Genomic DNA, 17,726 nt, shown 5'->3' with positions numbered 1-17,726 from the left:
AAACAAAATTCTGTTTTTCCTTTGTTTATGCTGAACCATGCTGTCTAGGGTGCATAGGCTTTATTTAAACGTATACATTTATTTACATGTATAAAGTAATGACTGATAATTCACAAATTTAGATAACTAAGGATAGATCTGTGTGTTATTAGCACAAGCCACTTTAAAAAAAATAGCATTGAAGTGGTTCGAGTTGCAGAAAGAAAGAACTTTCTAAGGAGTCATCGGGAGACCCAGTTTGCCTTCCCAGCTCTGCCCCCTGGTGCACATCCACTACAGCACGGTGGTTTCTTACATAGCTTTCTTATAACCCAGTTCACAGTCATTTACCTGATCCATTCAATGTTTTGTGAAAAAAAAAAGTTATTAGAGATTTCTTTTTTCATGCTAGGTTTCTAAGTTCCTGAATCTCTCACCAATTTATTTTCCCATATTAAATATAAATGGGACTAAAGAAAAGTTAGAATTATGTATTTGAAATTATGCATAGCATAGTGTAGAGCTGTGAAGATTCCTAGATTAGAAATTCACAACCACAGTCAGACAAGTGTGGTATCCTTACTGGAGTAATGGAGTCTGCTTTTAATGCTCTCTTTCCTGTATTCTTTCTGTTGCACAGGAAGTTTTTAAAGATCTAGCTCAGTATTATGTCATATATGCATAACCTAAGCAGCCAGCTAAGGGTGTGCATCTATGGGAGAGATTCTTGATTGCCAGCTTCCTGGCTCAGCAGGATCAGGGGAATCTCTTCCAGGGACACTGACTTCACTCATGGAGCATGGGTAGTGTCTGTCTTACCCTCAGACTGTAAGTAGTTATAAAAAGACTAACAAACAAATTAGGTTCTGAATAGGGGCCACATATGCATTAATCACAAAATCAACTCATTTCATAAATTTTCCTGTTTCTCCTCCGGACGACTACAACGTCACACCCAAAAAGTATAGTAGAAAAACTGATGCACAAAGGAGGGTAAACTCCTTATATCTACCAAAAGTGTTAAAATGTCAGAATTTTGATGGCATGAGTTAAAGTTTTTCCTTTCCTCAAGTGATTTTTAAAGTGCGTGTATGTGTGGTGTGGTGTGGCATGGTATGGGATGGAATGGATATGGGGAGATAAGTATTCCCTTGATTTTTGATGCAAATGTGAAAAAATGCTTAGTCTCACAATTCAACTTTAGGAAGAAAAAGATAAATGGTAACTTGAAATCAAGTGAAAATTCTACAGTGGGAGGACATCCATAATGGATACAAATAATAATTTAAATATTTTTAAAGAGTGTGAAGGGTACTCAGAAGAGGTTTGTATTTTATAATTGTGCATGAACTGTGTATTTTTCCTTGTTCCTTTGTTATTCATCCATATTCTTATTGCTGAAAATTAGTGTTTCCTGTGTTGTTTTCCCCTTGTGTATCTGTTTCCTAGAAAGGCTGTATAAATTTATCACATATTATAAATTCCCTTAGTATTGAGTAGCATTGACAGAGAAAAGTAGTCTTACATAGCCTGAGCAAGCTGAAAAAATATCAGAAACTTCATACCTGTGAAACAGTAAAGTTTTTTCTTGTTTTGGGATTTTTTAAGCATATGAAAATGTTCTTTTGTTATGTAGGTTTTGCATCTAAACTTACAAATCTTCCCACATACTCCTTATTTCTGTTGAATTGTTGCACTGTTCACACAACCCTCTGCCCAGAGTGCAACACCCACTTTAAGAATACATGACATGCCTGTGCCTTTCTGTGCCACTGTAAAAATAAATTTCCATCAGCAAGGTGCAGTGTCTCAGAGATCACTTCAAATACAGTATAGAGCTTCAGCACTCCCTGCATTCACTGCCATCTGACTGGACTTAGCACTCAAACCTTAAGATTTACTCCAACTAAAACCAAAGATGAAACCCAGCAAGGTACTTCACTCTTCGGCCTTCCCTGCTAGCTGTTGATTCAGATAACTAATCTAGGCCTCTAGTACTCACCAGACATACAAGATTTTTTGTTTTCATAATAAAGCCCTATCAAATCAAGAGTTAGTATCAGTTATGATATTATTTATTGGTTGAGTAACAAAAATAAGATGAAGATTTTAATACACTTTACTCTTTCTGCTACTCATAGTAAACTATAACACATTATAAACCAGGATAAAAAGATTTGTAATGTTAAAGCCATCTATTCTTTCTGGTAAGAATATGTAACAAAAGACAATTCTGAAGGAGAGTATGAAGGGGATCAGTAGTTCATCCATCCTGCACCTGTGTAAAGCTCAGGTTCTTACCCTTTCCATGGATTTCACTTCTGGGTTTGTGATATGTCTGCCATGCACCAAGATTTTTCAAAACACATTCATAACCACAGAGGATCTGTGTGACAAATAGGTATCTCCAACTAGAGCTACTGCAAGGTTTCCACTGCATCAAAGGCTCCATGCTGGGCGTGTGTATGAACATCTGTGATAAAGAAGTCATACCATATTCTGGTTTTAGCATTTTCCTCTTGCTTTATTGCATCTCTGATGCTGCTCATAGTTCCAGAGGGAGGAAGCTATGAAATATATTTATTAGGCATGTGTTGACTATTGGAAAAGCTAAAAAATGTCAAACATTGCAATAAAAATTTCTGTCTGAGCTGCAGTAGGAATTCTTCATGAGGGTAATGTTTTCAATACTCTTTGGTACAGCAATTTCTTGCATTCTTTTATGTTACATTGCTGCATATTTTAATAAGTTTTCTTTTATCATCATTGACCCAATTTCTAAAGCAAATGGAGGAGAAGAAAATGCAGTTGTTCCTTTAGCATTCTATTGGTAAAAAACAAGCCAGGCAATTAAACCTACAGTTGTTAAAAAAAAAAAAATAAAAGCACTACTGACTTCTGTGGTTCTAAAATAGATGCATAACTTGCATTCAAGTAAGAGACAGCTGCTCATTCAGATTTAGAGATTAGCGTAATGAAATAAAGTTGGCTTTAAATATCTAGAACTTACAAGGTACAGTGATTAGTTACAGTTCTGATTAATGGATAATTATGCACTCACAGACAGCCTTGACCCAAGCAGAAGCCTGGGGCAACTGGTAATCGCTAATGCTAAATGAAAATTGGAGTTATTTACTTCAGTTGTTGGATATTTTCAGAGAAGATTTAGAACAGGGCCTTTTTTGTATTCTATTTTTCGTAGATTAGAGTAAACATAGTCATTGAGAACAGATGTTTTAATACATTACGGTAGAAATCAGTCTTGATTTTCTTGTAAAATGATGAAATGTTATAAATATGAAGACTTATGTGGTAAGAATGTAAACATTCATCTTCACTTACTTAATTTTTGCCTTTTCATTTCTGTGGTTTTGTTTTGGAATATTTTTTCCACTTTGTCAGAAAAATCTAGGAAATTACATTTTTGAGCAGAACTCTAGCACACAAAGAACTTCTTTTAAAGTGGAGGTTTTCACTTCACGATGGCTCTGGTTATGAAACATCTTTTTTGTATATTTGTACGTTTACTGAAGTATATTTTGCTGTTCTTCTTATGGAGAAAGAACTGAGATAATGTGACCTTATTGATCGCCCTACTGCCTGCAGTGTCCTTACTGACATCAACACCATGCTGGGAATAGAAATGATTACTCAACAAGAACTCTCCCTCCGTTCTGCAGGGACAAAGCAAAAACAGCACAGGAGCATTATTCATTAGATATTATTACTGCTCTATTTTCCTATCATTTCTTGGCAAGCAAGAGTTTTAACTGACAGAGAAAATACTATAGAATATGCGTATATCCAAATTAGGACAAACCTACCTAAAATGGTATCTGGAATAAATTCACAGACTCTTCTTAGCAGCTGCCTAAAAGTTTGGCTCTACTCAGCTCAAGCAGAGAAAATTAGTTTCATGACATTGAACTAAGTCATCACCTAGTTTGAGAAAAAAGTGGTAGTGTCTTCTTCTAGGCAATAACAGAATCATCTCAGTACTTTTCCAGGAATTAACAAAGGCAGATTTGATTTTCCTCTCTTTCATGGAATATTCACCACCTTCCTCTTGTGGGTACAGGGATGTGGATTCTCAGTCATGAAAATATGTCTTTATACTTCATATGTTTCGGTCATTCAGTCAAATAAAACAGTGTGCCCTGGAGAAGGGGACCTAGTGAACCTTCGTATGCCCTCCAGGAAAATCAATAGGCTCAGGAACTAAATTTCTTCTTTTTTTCCCCTTTCCTCAAATCTTGAATTCTTTCCTCACAATATCTAGAGCTCCCGTTCAGGAATGTGACATTATGGGCTTAAATCTTATTCTTCCAAGACATACAACAGTATTTTTCCAGTCAAGGTACAAAAATATAGCCTCCCAGTGTATTTATTTTAATAATCTTCTGTATGTGGCTCACTATAAGGCATAAATAAATGATGGCAGAGATTAAGAATTTAACTATTGCATTACATTGCACTCAGACTCTTAATGCAATTCGAGTCTATTTTTTGTTCTTAGAGCCTGTTAGACTAGAATTGTTTTCTTTGTTGTGGAGGGAGAATGAGGTGAATGACTCCAAGATGATCATAGAAACATTCAGTCATTCATGTTGGAAGGGACCACTGCAGGTCTTTTTTGTCCAGCACGCTCATGGATGAGCCAATTTAGATCATGCTGCTCAGAGCTGTGTCCAAAGTAGTTCTGAGTGTCTCTAAGGACAGAAAATGCACAGCCTCTCATGGCACCTTTCCCAGGGCCTGACCACTCTCATAAGGAAGGATTTTTATCTTATTTCTAACAAAAATATACCTTGGGATTTCTGTCCATTGCTTTTCTCTGTGTACCTCCATGAAGAGTCACTCAGGATTTCCTCCTATGCATTCACCCTTTAACTGTCTTGGTTGCCCTCACCTGAATTAACTCCATTTTTTTTTTCAGTCTCTCCCTTATATTTGGAAACCCAAAACTAGACATTTTTCAAGACTGGTCTTGCAAGTTCAAAATGGAGCAGAAAATTCACCCTCTTTTTGTTGCTGGCTACTGTTTCTGTTGCCTGGTGGATTTTGGTAAACTTTGTAATGCTCCTTTGCAAAAATGAATAATGCTTAAATTCCAGCTCAAAATCAGATGCATCATAGATGATTCTTACGAGATATTTGTACCAAGAATGTTAATTTATTCTGTAGAGATGCCATCATGACCACTTTAAACAAATATTACCGAAATGTCCCGGAAACACATGCAGCACAAGGACTCCCTTGAATTCAACTCTGCGGTAGATACCAGATGTATTTTTCTATCTCTAATGGAGGAAATAAAATCATTAATAGATTAAGTGATGAGGGAGGATTTTTGTCATTTAGCATTCAGGAACCAAGCCAAACTGCACTTATTGCTAGGAGCTTTGCAAGGGCACTGAAAGTTCTGTGTTATAAAGAAAAGGATTTTTTCCATTTACTCAGCTGCCGCATAAAAATACTTTGTAAGGGGGAGTTCTACACCATCCTTCCTGCAGCCTGTCTGACATCACTTCTGGTTTGTGATCACCTCTGAAGTCATACAGTGGTCTGGATTGGAAGGGACCTTAAAGATCATCTTGTTCCAAGCCCCCTGCATGGGCAGGGACACCTCCCACTAGACCAAATTCCTCTAAGCCCCCCAGTTCCTTTGTTATGAGCATAGGCAATGTAGTTCAGGGAGAAGCCTGAGTGTAAAGAGCAACTATGCCAAATCAGACCGAAGGTCCTTCTAGCACCTCTTCTCTCTGAAAGCAGACCATAGCTGATGCTCAGAGAAAGATGATCAGAATACAGCAATCATAGAATGGCTAAGGTTGGACAAGTATTACTTCATCCTCTTTAAGGTAGTTAGGTTAACTGGAACATTGCATTAAATATTATGACCTTCCTCTCCCAATTTATGGGGCAGAGTTAAGGTGAAACAAAAAAAGTGAACTCTATTAAAGAGCAGGTAACATGGGAGGAGGAGACAAAGTGGGGAGCTGACCATCTCTTTCTGGTGTGCGGACGTGTGCCAAAGGGTCTTCTGGTAAAAGTAACACAGGACAAAAAAAAAACAAACAAAAAAACCCCTTATGATTTAAAAATACAGAACTAATTTTTCCGTGAATGGTTCACTTTCCAGGAGAGTTTGACACAGTGCAGAGCCCCTCCACGCCAATCAAAGATCTTGATGAGAGAACATGTAGGAGTTCTGGGTCAAAGTCTCGGGGTAGAGGGCGGAAGAATAATCCATCACCCCCTCCGGACAGTGACTTAGAGGTATGCCTATGGTAATTGATGGATGGTGATGTGAAAGTTTCTTCTGATGAAAAGTAAATTCTGAAAACTACAGCTGTGGAAATAGCTTAGAGGCTTTTTAGAAAATACCATGGACCCAGTATCACTAACTGAGTATGAATATAACAAATATTAGTTGCTCTTTTAAGTTACATGTACAATGGGGCATTACTGTTCTTTATGACAAAGTTAGGCAGAAAAGTAAATTATTGAGTCAGCTTTGAACATTTTAGATCTAAGATTGTGTATCTTTCAGTTTCTCATGGAACAGAACCACAATTTTTTGTGATTTCTTCATTGAAAATTGTCACATTTTCTTTTAGCTTTTTGACTAGGAGATCTCAAATATATTGCTCAGCTTAGTTACCAGCATTTATGAATGCAGTCTAAATATGCAGAATCATCCAGCCATAGCCTTTCTAATACTTATGAGCAGGTTTGTCCTTGCAGTCATATGTCAGTGGCTTTCAATAAGGCATCTTACATCAGTGAAATTATGCTTGTGCTTAAGTATGTACAAGATCAGTGCCTTAGTGAAGAAATATATCTTTCTAATATATGGGAGTGACGATTTAAAACACAGGTGACCTCTTAGCAACTGAGTAATTATAGTCCTATTACTCCTGGGTTAGCAGTGCTCTGCCATTCTGTGACAGGAGGAGGAAGCAGAGCATCTGTTTGTGTTGAACACTCCAGATTTGGCATTAGGAAAAGGTATTGGTGTTGGTGGGATGTGTGTGGGGGGGTGGGGTGCTGTGAGGTGTGTCCCCTGCAGCCAGGGGTCTTTTCTTTTTTTGAGTTAGAATAATCCATGTAACCCTACAATGTTGTTTTAATTGTGTATGACATTATATGATGCATATAGCACTTTTACCCATGACTTAATTGTAGCCATGCAGGAGAAATAAAGAGGAATCCTGAATCAGTAAGGCTTGCAGAGAAGCATCAGAGAATAGTTTATCCTTAAGTTAACAGTTATCTTTGACCTCCATAATGTTTCTGAAATCTGTGGTATGCTGCTTTTTTGAAAAGCTTTTTAAGGGACAAATAAATGGTTGAAGAGTTCAAAAGTTACTCTCCTTCTGACTTTTGGCATGCATGAGACACTGTACTTGCTGATTTTAAGAGCCAACCTGTTTGGTTAAGCAGTTAGTTAAAATTCAGGACTGAGCAGTAATTTCAGCCCTGGGATGGAATGGTGGTGGGAATTTGATGTTATTTGTTTACTAAGACTGTCGCCACTTCATTTTTCAGCGTGTGTTTGTTTGGGATTTGGATGAAACTATCATAGTTTTTCATTCGCTGCTCACAGGATCCTACGCACAGAAGTATGGCAAGGTATGTGAGCTCTGAATTCTGTGTCCATTCAAGAGTGGGGGAGTTGTCTTGGCTGCACATGTACATGTTTTTCACCTTCTGTGTTCATCATGGTGTGGCTGAAGGTAGAGGGAAAGTTGGCAGTAAAACCCATTTCTAGAATGTTAACGTGAAAAATCAAGGAGAGAAATGAAACGCAGACCCTAAGCCCAATATATAAGGAAGGGCTGAAGCAGATGCTTCAGTTGAGGGAAGAGTTTAAAGAGGAACAAGTATGAGTTTCTGAGGTATGTTGGAAGCTAGGCTGCAGGGAGATAGTACAGATGATGGGCAAGTGGAAATAACTGACTATTTGGATATATATAGAGAGAAATAAATAAACTAGAGTGACGGGTGAATTTACAGGGTAATTGATGAACTGAGCAAGTAAGAGACAGACCTGCTTCAAGAGCAGATGCAGATGTTATTCTTTGACTCCTCAGCTTTTCCATTGAATCTTTGGTTCCTTTGGCTGGCTCTGGGGTGAGTAATGCCGGGGAGTGAATCCCTGTTCCAGGCAGACAGTCATACTCATCCTCTCCCTTCGGGTGAGATCCAAAAGGAGTTCATGTCATGGAGAAAGGAGCAGAGGGCAGGAGGAAGAGTGAGGGAGGCAGAGAGAGGCAGATGCAGGCTGCAGGAGCAGAGGTCCCTTGCTGAGTCAGCAGTGAGTCCCACAGGGCTGGTGCTGGGAGCTCAGGTCATGGTGCTCAGGCCAGGGGGAGAAGGTGGGCAGACCAGTGCATTAGCAGCCATAGTGGACTGCTGGGAGGGGTAGAGCTAAAGACCTGGATAAAACAAAACACTAGGGCAAATGTCTGGAAGGAAAGAAAATGGACAGGGAAGATGATAGTATGTCCATACATGGATATAGGTTTTCTAACTGTTGTGTAATTAATACAAAGGTATTTCTTTTTAAGAGCATAACTATGTTCATGCCATCAGACAAAGGGATAGTTTAGCTATGCTTCCTGCCTCTTTATTTCAGCCAGAATCAGATGCTCAAGAAAAGGATGTGAGAAAGAGTACGTCAAAGAAATGCTTTCCACACATACCTCTGCAGCTAGTGGGTTAGAAATATCAGTGCCAGACCTGTGGATTACAGCCACAGATGGCCCAGCATTTTGAGATAGCTGTTTGTGGTTATTAAAAGAGAAAGTGAATAGGAAAACTCATAGAAGCAGACAAAAATCTGAAGATTTTGAATACTATAAGGGTAGTTCATGTGTTGTAAAAAACTGCTTTGGTTGTTTTGCAGCTTTATGGTGCCAGATCAGTACAGATTTTAGTATTCTGTCAAAAACTCCTCGTCTGCTGTTTTTCAAACACCATAACAACAGTGACTTTGTGAGAGCCATCTCTATTGTAGACTTATCAAAACAGGAGAGAAATTTAGCTGAACATGAGCATTTATATCACTTTTGAGTGTAGCCCACAGACTGCCACAGAACTTGCTGAATTACCCCAGCAATGTAGTCATTCCTTTCATCCCATTTTGATTGTGCCCGTAGGATGTTTACATCTCATGCAGCAATTCACATAATGTATGAATCAAGTTAGTCAATTTCAATGCAAAGTTTTAAAAATCAGAGCACGTTTTGTAGCTCACAGACATCTGTGACTAACTGGAAAGTGTCTTGGAGACAGAAACAGAAATGTAAGTCCTCTTAATTTCTCACTTTGTTATGAGTAGGGTTATATCAAAACATCCAAGTATCACTGTTCTTTAAGAGCCAAACTACTGCTATAATTGACTCTCCATTCCTTAAAAAACAGTAATGACATGTTAACAGCCAGTAGTACTGACAGCTGATAGAGATGGCTTGTGTAAACCAAGAGTATCTCAAGGGCAAGTAAATAATTGTGGTTATACTGCTGAGATCAGAATCAGTAAACCATCAGGAAAACCATGAAGCAAAACAAAAGAAATTTTGAAGTAATTTTTTTTTCTACTGATAGGTGGCATCCATACAAGAAATGTATTCCTTTCCAGAGTCCGTAGAATAAAAGTAGTATTGCCAATGAAACTGAAATTTAAAAATATTGTTGTCTGTAAGGAGGATAGAGCAGTAAGAAAGGGAATACAGAGTGAGCTTATGAGCAGGTTTTAACTTCTGCATGCCACTGAAATGTTGCCTGAATTAAATATTGGATGTATCTGAGCCTAAGTGCCTAAGAGGTGAGACATGGAAGAAGGGAAAGGCAGCACAGCTGGACCTCAGTTGATCTCTGGTGCATGGCCTCTTCAGCAGGTGCTGTCCTTATCTTTTCTGCATATGATTTTCATCTGCAGACAAGGTCTTGATCCAGCCTGGAGTCTGGATTGTTATGAGAATTGAGTTACTATGAGAGTAGATAATCTATGAATTGTGAGGATCCCAGTGGAAGTCTTGAGAGCACATAGGTCTTTCAGAAGCATTGAGAGAGCTGTTTATACTGAAAGGTGGTATAAAATTATTACATGACAATGAAAAAATGTTTGGGTTATATAAAATAACAATTATACTAAGTTATTTAATTCTGGCGATCTGCTATCTGATTTGAAAAAATAAGACTTGTAATGTCACCAAAAAAAAAACAAAAACAAAAAAAAACCCAACAAAAAACAAAACAGGAAGAATATTGCTTTAAGGGAAGGCATCTCATTGTACCAGGTAAATTCCATACATTCTAGGAGTGAGTATACTGGGTTTAGAGCTAGTGTGAATATACAGATAGTCAAGGATATTTTCCTTCAGTTCTTTCCTATTTACTCCATGACATAAACTTCCATTCCTCTTTTCTACTGGCTCTTTATCCTATTTCTTTCAGTAACTGGGTGAAAACAAAATATTCATAAGTGATGCTTTTAATCTCTCTGCTCTGCAATTCAGGCTGCACAGAGAATCCAGAAAGTGGAGGTGCAGCATATGGAGACCAATGCAGGAGCCTTTCAGAGCTGCTGTGGTATCAGCAGACAAATAGTTTCTCTTTAACAAGATTTACACAGCTTAACTAGTGCTTGGAGTAGAAGAGAAAAAGGAAAAGCAAACCAGCATCCCCATAGATGAAGGGGGCATTAATTGGCAGAGACTCTGCGGGAAGACCTGGAACCAGTAGGCACATTTCAGGTCATATATTTATCAAGAGAACAACAGATTTCTGACTTGTGCTTAAGATTTTGCCAGAGGCTGATCAGTTCATTTCTCTGATATTTCAAATGTAAGACTTATCTAGAGGAATGTTCTTTGGCTTGATGCTTTCTACCTGATTTCTGACAACTTTTTGGTGTAGTAGCTATTTGGTTGGGCTGGACAGAACTAACAAAACATTAAAAAATTACATTACATCTTTGTTAGGTTTCAAGGAAACCATGCTGTCTCCCTGCAGTAAGAGTTCCTCTCATTGTTCAGCTTGTTTGCTCATCTGCTCCGTACTTCATAAAAATAGCACATTTCTATTTTTAATTATTTACTGCGGCAGCAAATTACGAACACTGGCATTTGAACTGTTACATTATGACTTGTGTGGCTGATGATGGTTTTTGCAGTTGAGCACCAGTTGGCAGATACAGTTTTCTCCAGTGCTGAGCTCCTAAGTGAGGATTTGTTGATATGACAGGACATGTGTTAGATGTCCTCATCTGTTAAAAGTATATGAGGTACATTCTTATTCCCCGTGAACAGTGTGTACTCCTTGCTCCATTGCATTCCAGTTATTCTTGCTGATTTAAGGCTGATTAAGCTGGAGTTTTGTCTACTTCTGCACATTTACATTTCATTCATTTATCCCAGGTCAATCTAGAGGGCAAGGATGCCCAAGTAAACGTTGTGACTCAAGGTGCAGCCAGTTAAAAAAGAAATTCCCTTGTGACCTTAGAAGGGGGAGAATGTGGTTTCAAAGTGCAAAGATCAAAACAAAACCACACTTGATGGTCACATTTGGACATTTTTGATAACACCACCAATGACAGAAGGTTGGCAGGGAGATTACTTTAACCTTGTACACTTCTTTGGAGAGGGATTAGAAGCTTTTTATTGCTCACTCTCTGCCTGTCCAGTCATGGAAAAGAAAATCTTTGTCACTATTAGCACCCATCATGACATCCACAAATTCACTCATAAACATGCTTTTGTCTGTCTGTATTAATAGTGCATCTCTCATGAACTCCAGTTGTCCTCTCCATTCAATCCCTCATTGTTGGAGACCTCTGAGTGCATTTTTCTACCAGCTTCTAGAGACCGTGGAACAGAAACTTGTTATATGTTGTACAGGAGTTTTCCTTCTTCGGCCACCAGATAGGGTAATTAAGAGGAGATATATTCCCCTCCCCAATTACCACTCACATGAAGCTCTCCTGGGATCCAGTGTCTCCTGTGAGAGAGTGGGAGCTGAACTTAAACTTGAGATTCCTACATAATGTAGGAAAGTGTTCTTAATCTAAAACTATTAGGGCTTAAGCATTTCCACTTCTGCCAGAGGCTGATTTTGTCATCTTTTCACAACAGCCACCCAGTGAAAATCTATCTTTACAATATTGTTCAGGTATTTTGTTCATTTTTTCTCCTTATTTTTAAGGATTCATGTCTACAAATTCCTGCCACAATGAATCTACCTGAGAGTCTATTTATCTGTTTTCTGTGTTTTTATAAAAAAGTCACTGGTCCATTGGTATTATTTTTCCATCAAATTTAATTATGTTGAACATCTTTTGTTGCAACATGACCTTTCAAGACAACAGTAAATAGAATGCTTTCACTAATGGAAACTGAGCTTTTGAGGCTTTATTCCAGTCACTGTCCTCTTGGACAAAACATTTAAATATTGGTTCTCCCAGGACATTTTTACCTAGTCTCTTAGGAGGCATTCCAGTGGATGGACCAGTCTGGTACAGAAGTACACAGACAGACAGTCTGGCTCCAGTTTAGTGCCTTCATACTAACGTAACTAAAGTAATTTGTATTTTGGTATACAGAAGTGCTGTAGCTGGTCTTGACTCTTTTGCACGCTACTGATATCTGGCTAAAATCATGCCTCTGAGGCCCAAAGAGTTGTGCTTCTTTATGCTGCAAATTATCTAGGGAAAACTTCCAGATTTTTTTTTCTTTATATTGTTTCCTCTTTTGTGTACGTTTGTGCAGAGTAGCACAAAATACCATGTTGGCAGAAGTTCAGTTTCTCAATTTGCTCTGCTCAAATCTGTATCAGCTGTACATGTTTCTTGCTTTCTTTTCAACACTCAGTTCTTTGTGCCACTTGAGTGAGTCTGCAACTTCTGCTTCTAGTTGAAAGACAGTAAAATGATGATTGGGATGTTCTTCCACATAGTGCAAACATTATAAAACCACAAGACTCTGGCAAATCCTCTTTGCCTGTCTATTTTTTTTTTTTATGTGAAGGAGTGAACTTAACATGGCAAGAGCTGGAATGTGATGTTTAATTCTTGTTAAACAGTTGCAGTGCAAGTTTTGGCCAATTCATTAAAGGCAAAATTGTTCACATCTTGAGTATTCAATTCCAGTGACTCTTCTTAACAGAAGTTGTTATGGAGAGATGCCAGACTGATTTCATGCTTAGCTGAAATGAATTATTTTCTTTATTTTATTTTACATATAGAACCCAGCAATATCCTATATATGCCTTTGTCAAAACAGGAATATAGGAAATCTCATTTTAACAGTAATAAAGTCAGGCATAGTTGGTTACAAAAATACTACTAATAAGAAAATCATAAAAGCTTTGTCACATTTATGTCTTTCAACTATACTAGACAAGGCAGGAAATTGTGATACATACTTGGTAGTTTCTGTAAAAATAAATTGGATTATAATGGAATATGTTGTAGCAAATTTCCGCATTTAAGTCTGCTTCTACCCAGGAAGGGGAAAAAAGAGGCTGGGAATCAAAAGTCTGAGATTCCAGTCTTGGAACCACTCCAGTGAATAACTAAACTCACGTAAATAATAATGAGTTACCACCTGTGCATAAAGTTATGCACATGTCTTAGTTTTCATAGGAAGCAAATTGCAAATACTCTTTATTATATTTATCTAGGAAGAAAAACTTGTAATTTACTATGAATAGAAAAAATGCCAGAGAAAGGAGAGAGAAACACATGTTTATAGGTGATGACATTTTGATAAAAGCATTATGGCTTGATAAGGAATCTCATGCGTCCAGAGAATTTTGATGATTTGTGTTCTAAATTCTATCTTACACGAGATTTTACAAATCTGTTAATGTGTGTTCCTTACTCATCCCCTTGGAAAACTGACCTTTGCCTTCAACCACGTGACTTTCAGTTCTAGTTAACATGATTGCAGAAGACGTAGGGGTTGAAGTTCTGTTACTAAACACTGCATTTGGTTTTGACTTCTGAAAGGTAGTCTCGGCCAGGCCAAGGGTCACCATAAAAATATTTCCTTTCACTGCCAGAGAATAGTGTCTAACTTTGGATCATTACAATTTCTTGTACACTATTCTCCCCTTCAAGTCTGACTTTTTCATGAGGAAGGGTCAGATATGTCTATGTTTTAGATTTTACCATTAGTTTTTAAGTGCTGGAGGGCAGAAGCCATCTTTTATTCTGTCATTGCAAAGCCCTGGAGTAACGGATGTCTGAACCTAATTGGGAAGCCTTTGATCCTAATACTAACAAATGATCATTTGAGGCTTTGTGTGATTTTGTTGACAGATGCTGGGAAACTTTTAGACTTTTAATCTCAAGGTATTTAAGTTTCTGAAAACTTGCTAGCATCAATCAGAGTTTAAATTATGAACTACAGATTTTTTTTCTTATTTTAATGCAAAGAGGATCACATCTATTTTAAAAGCAGTACATTAAGCATAAAAAGTCAAATGAACCTCACAAGCTAATTAAGGCAATGATAAAACTATTTACCAGATGTCAGCTGAGCATCAGGAACTGTCTATGTGAATTCTCAGTCTAAACCAAATGTAAGAAAATGCAAATGGAGTTAGCCTCTTTCCTAGGAAGCCTAGAAAAGTTAAATTATTATCTCACATTTAGTGTACACTAAGTGCTCCCAGGGAAACTGTTATTGCAGATCAGTAGCTTTGTGGTATGCTGCTGAGGTAGAGTTCTTTAATGGTGAGGAAACTGACCTGAGAACAGATCAAGCTTTCTGGATGAATCTCATTCAGGGACAGGAATCATGCATTTCATCAGAAATACAGGGATGATCTGTAGCAAACAAACACACTTGTACATGCTTTCCTATTCCTGTGGATCACCTGAAGAGTTGTGCCATAGACTGTAGGCATGCTGAAGAGCACTGAGAAGAACACTTAAGTATCTGCAATAAAATCATAAAGGAGAGCCTGGAAATTCACCACTGAGTGCCCACATGGAAGAAGGGTAAATATTGAGATGGAGAAAAGGACCAAGTGCAGGGGCTGATAATTTGTGCTGAAGCAGTGGGAAGTGTGGGAAATGTTATACAGGCCTAAGCATAGGCAAGGCAGTGATGTTTATCCAAGGTGAAACTCAATCTGGGGAAGTGGGTTCAGACTACCTTTTTTTTATAAAGCAGAGATATTAGAAATTGAAAAGGCCTCTCTTCCTATCACATTTGAATAATTCCTTACAAAGCAATAATTTTGTAGAGATTACTACCTTCCCTACTCCAGTTTAGCAAGACCTTGCTGAGGACTTCTGTGTGCCCTAAAGTTGGGAAGAAAAGGCAAGAGATCAGAGGAATTGTGCAGTGGACTAGGTACTACATGCAGTAATTTCATTCCTATCTCTGCTGCTCAGTGTGTTTGGTCAGAAAAATTAGTTACTGCTCTATAACTCAGCTTTTTTATGCCCACATATTGACTGAGAAGATACTTATATATTTCTGTGAAAGGCTCAGGGATTAAAAAATCTTGTGTGTTCTTATTATAATAAATACATAAACTTTCATAAATAAGGCTGTAAACAGGAACTTCTCGCAAAAGATATATGAAAGAAAATGAATAAGGCCACCAAGTTTTCATTTGTCAGTTTAACCAAGTTACAAATGACTTTCAAAAAACCTTGAATGTTTCAACATATTCAGCACCCCAAATGTTCTCACACTGATTCATCCATCTCTTTTTGCTGTGATATACCTTAATAGCTAAAAGTGAAAGGATTTTGGAGACATTGTAGTGTTATTTTTTCATAACATATGTATAGAATAGTGTTTAAAGTAGTTCTGATATAACTTAAAGGTATTTGAGTATATAACCTTGCTTTCTGTTTTTTAAGGATCCACCAATGGCAGTGACCCTTGGACTGAGAATGGAAGAAATGATTTTTAATCTTGCTGACACACATTTATTTTTCAATGATTTAGAGGTAAGAATCAAATGAACACAAACACTGTTATGCCTGGGTTTTTAACATAGTGTTTTTGCTGTGCATTAGTCTTTGTGGTTTGTAACATTTTTCTGCCTACCTAGACTTGAGTATACTCTAAGCAGAGATGTTAACCAAGTGGCAATGACTTTCCATGACACCAGAGTCCTCTGTGAAGCTCAGTGAATTTGCAAAGTACCCTTTCCTCTCTTGTCCTATGGTCATCTTTCAATTTCCATGGACTTAGTCATTTCTGTAGTCTTAGTGGACTTAGTCTGTAGTCATTTCAAGGAGGGGGACACATGTGCCTCCCATTCTTTATCTTCAAGTTGTCTATGTTCACTTTTGGTGGGTACCATCATCTGACCACAACAGACTGTGTTCTTCTCTTCCTATACCTGAGTAGCCTTTTGGCCACAGCCCCCTGCTTCTTGCTCAGTGGTAGAAGAGCAAGAAGCTCCACAGACTTCATTTCACTCCAGGAGGCCAAATCTGCTAATGTGGAAAGTGACAGTCTTACAATTATATATGTGTCAAGAGATAGGAGTTTAAAACAATTCTCAAAATAAATTATGGGATTTTCAGACCTTCTCCTGGTCTAAATTAGTTGTTTTCTCAGTCATACTGGATCTCAGAATTCCCTCTTTGGACAGATATTTTGCCTCTAATGGCAGTTGGAAAAGTCTGAGGTTTTGTCTAAAATGCCAGAGAAAGGTCTCTGATGAACAAGTAGAAAAAATAAGTGAGATTTTTCCATTCACTTGGACATTGATTTTTCTAGTGTAGGCAATAAGAAAAGCAGAAAGTACCAGGCTGTCATCCCTTGCAGACCTCATTTCTTCTCAGCTCTTTTAAAGTCAAGGAGCTGGGATCTATTCACCTATACCTGAGCTGCACTTCCTCCTTCCAGCAACACAAATGCAAATGAAAACCCTGGACATGCCTTTTCCATTCAGTGTGTTTATCCCAGTGCTACTGAGTCATCACTTGACAATGCAAATGCATTTGGTGAATGTTCTCTTTCTGGTGCCCCATAGCAGGGACTGATTCCAAATCAATTTTTCAAAGCATTGCTTAGATTTCTTTTTAGCAGACCTTTGCCCCTGGGTGTTCAGATTCCATAACTTTAAACAGTTTGGTAGCATGTAACCAGAGTTCTTCAATCTTGTTCTGAGTTCAGTTGGAAGAGTTCAGCAAAAGGGAGCTTTACTCTCTTTCCATACCATTTTATTCTTGATTATGGCCATTAAAGCTTCATTCCTTTCTCTCATTATTTGTTTTCTTTGTAGATCTCAGCTGTCATAGGTGGATCATCACATTTTGTATATTCTTCTTAGGGTGGTTTTAATGTACTGTCCAAAAAAATCATACTCCGGCTCATTCCAAGATTGAACAGTATCCAAACAGTTTTCAGTTTTAGATAAATCAAAAATACTACGTGGGGACTCTTGGAGTAAATCAATCAGCATGAGTATCTTAAAACCAATTTCTATATGAAATTAGGTATTTTCTAATCCATAATTTGTCTTTGTTTCGAAACCAACTATCATAAAATTGATATTTTATTGATATAAAATTCCAAGCCTCTTGTTCTGAAATGAGCTATACGCACACAATCTGGCATAGGCAAGAAGACCTTCAGTCTTCTTTCTTCATAGCAAATGAGATAGAGTTTCATAGCATCTTATACCAAAGCACATAGGGGCATTCTTTAATAGAGAGACTAATAAATCTGTTTACATTCATTTTCAGAGTACCCGAACATTACTGA

General features: G+C 37.8%; 1 protein-coding gene across 8 annotated transcripts in view; it reads left to right on the top strand.

Annotated features, from left to right (window-relative positions):
* Positions 1-17,726, top strand: part of EYA4 (EYA transcriptional coactivator and phosphatase 4) — a 146,195-nt gene that overhangs the window by 114,822 nt on the left and 13,647 nt on the right. For all 8 annotated transcript variants that reach the window (XM_030446622.1, XM_030446624.1, XM_030446623.1 and 5 more), the window contains 3 exons: positions 6,122-6,258; positions 7,531-7,614; positions 15,866-15,955. In XM_030446622.1, coding sequence (XP_030302482.1) covers positions 6,122-6,258; positions 7,531-7,614; positions 15,866-15,955 — 311 coding nt within the window. The remainder of the gene's footprint in view (positions 1-6,121; positions 6,259-7,530; positions 7,615-15,865; positions 15,956-17,726) is intronic.

Source organism: Calypte anna, chromosome 3, assembly GCF_003957555.1.
Source record: "Calypte anna isolate BGI_N300 chromosome 3, bCalAnn1_v1.p, whole genome shotgun sequence".
NCBI classification, from domain to species: Eukaryota; Metazoa; Chordata; class Aves; order Apodiformes; family Trochilidae; genus Calypte; species Calypte anna.
The sequence above is the reverse complement of the archived record's forward strand: the minus strand, read 5'-3'. Positions and strand labels throughout refer to the sequence as shown.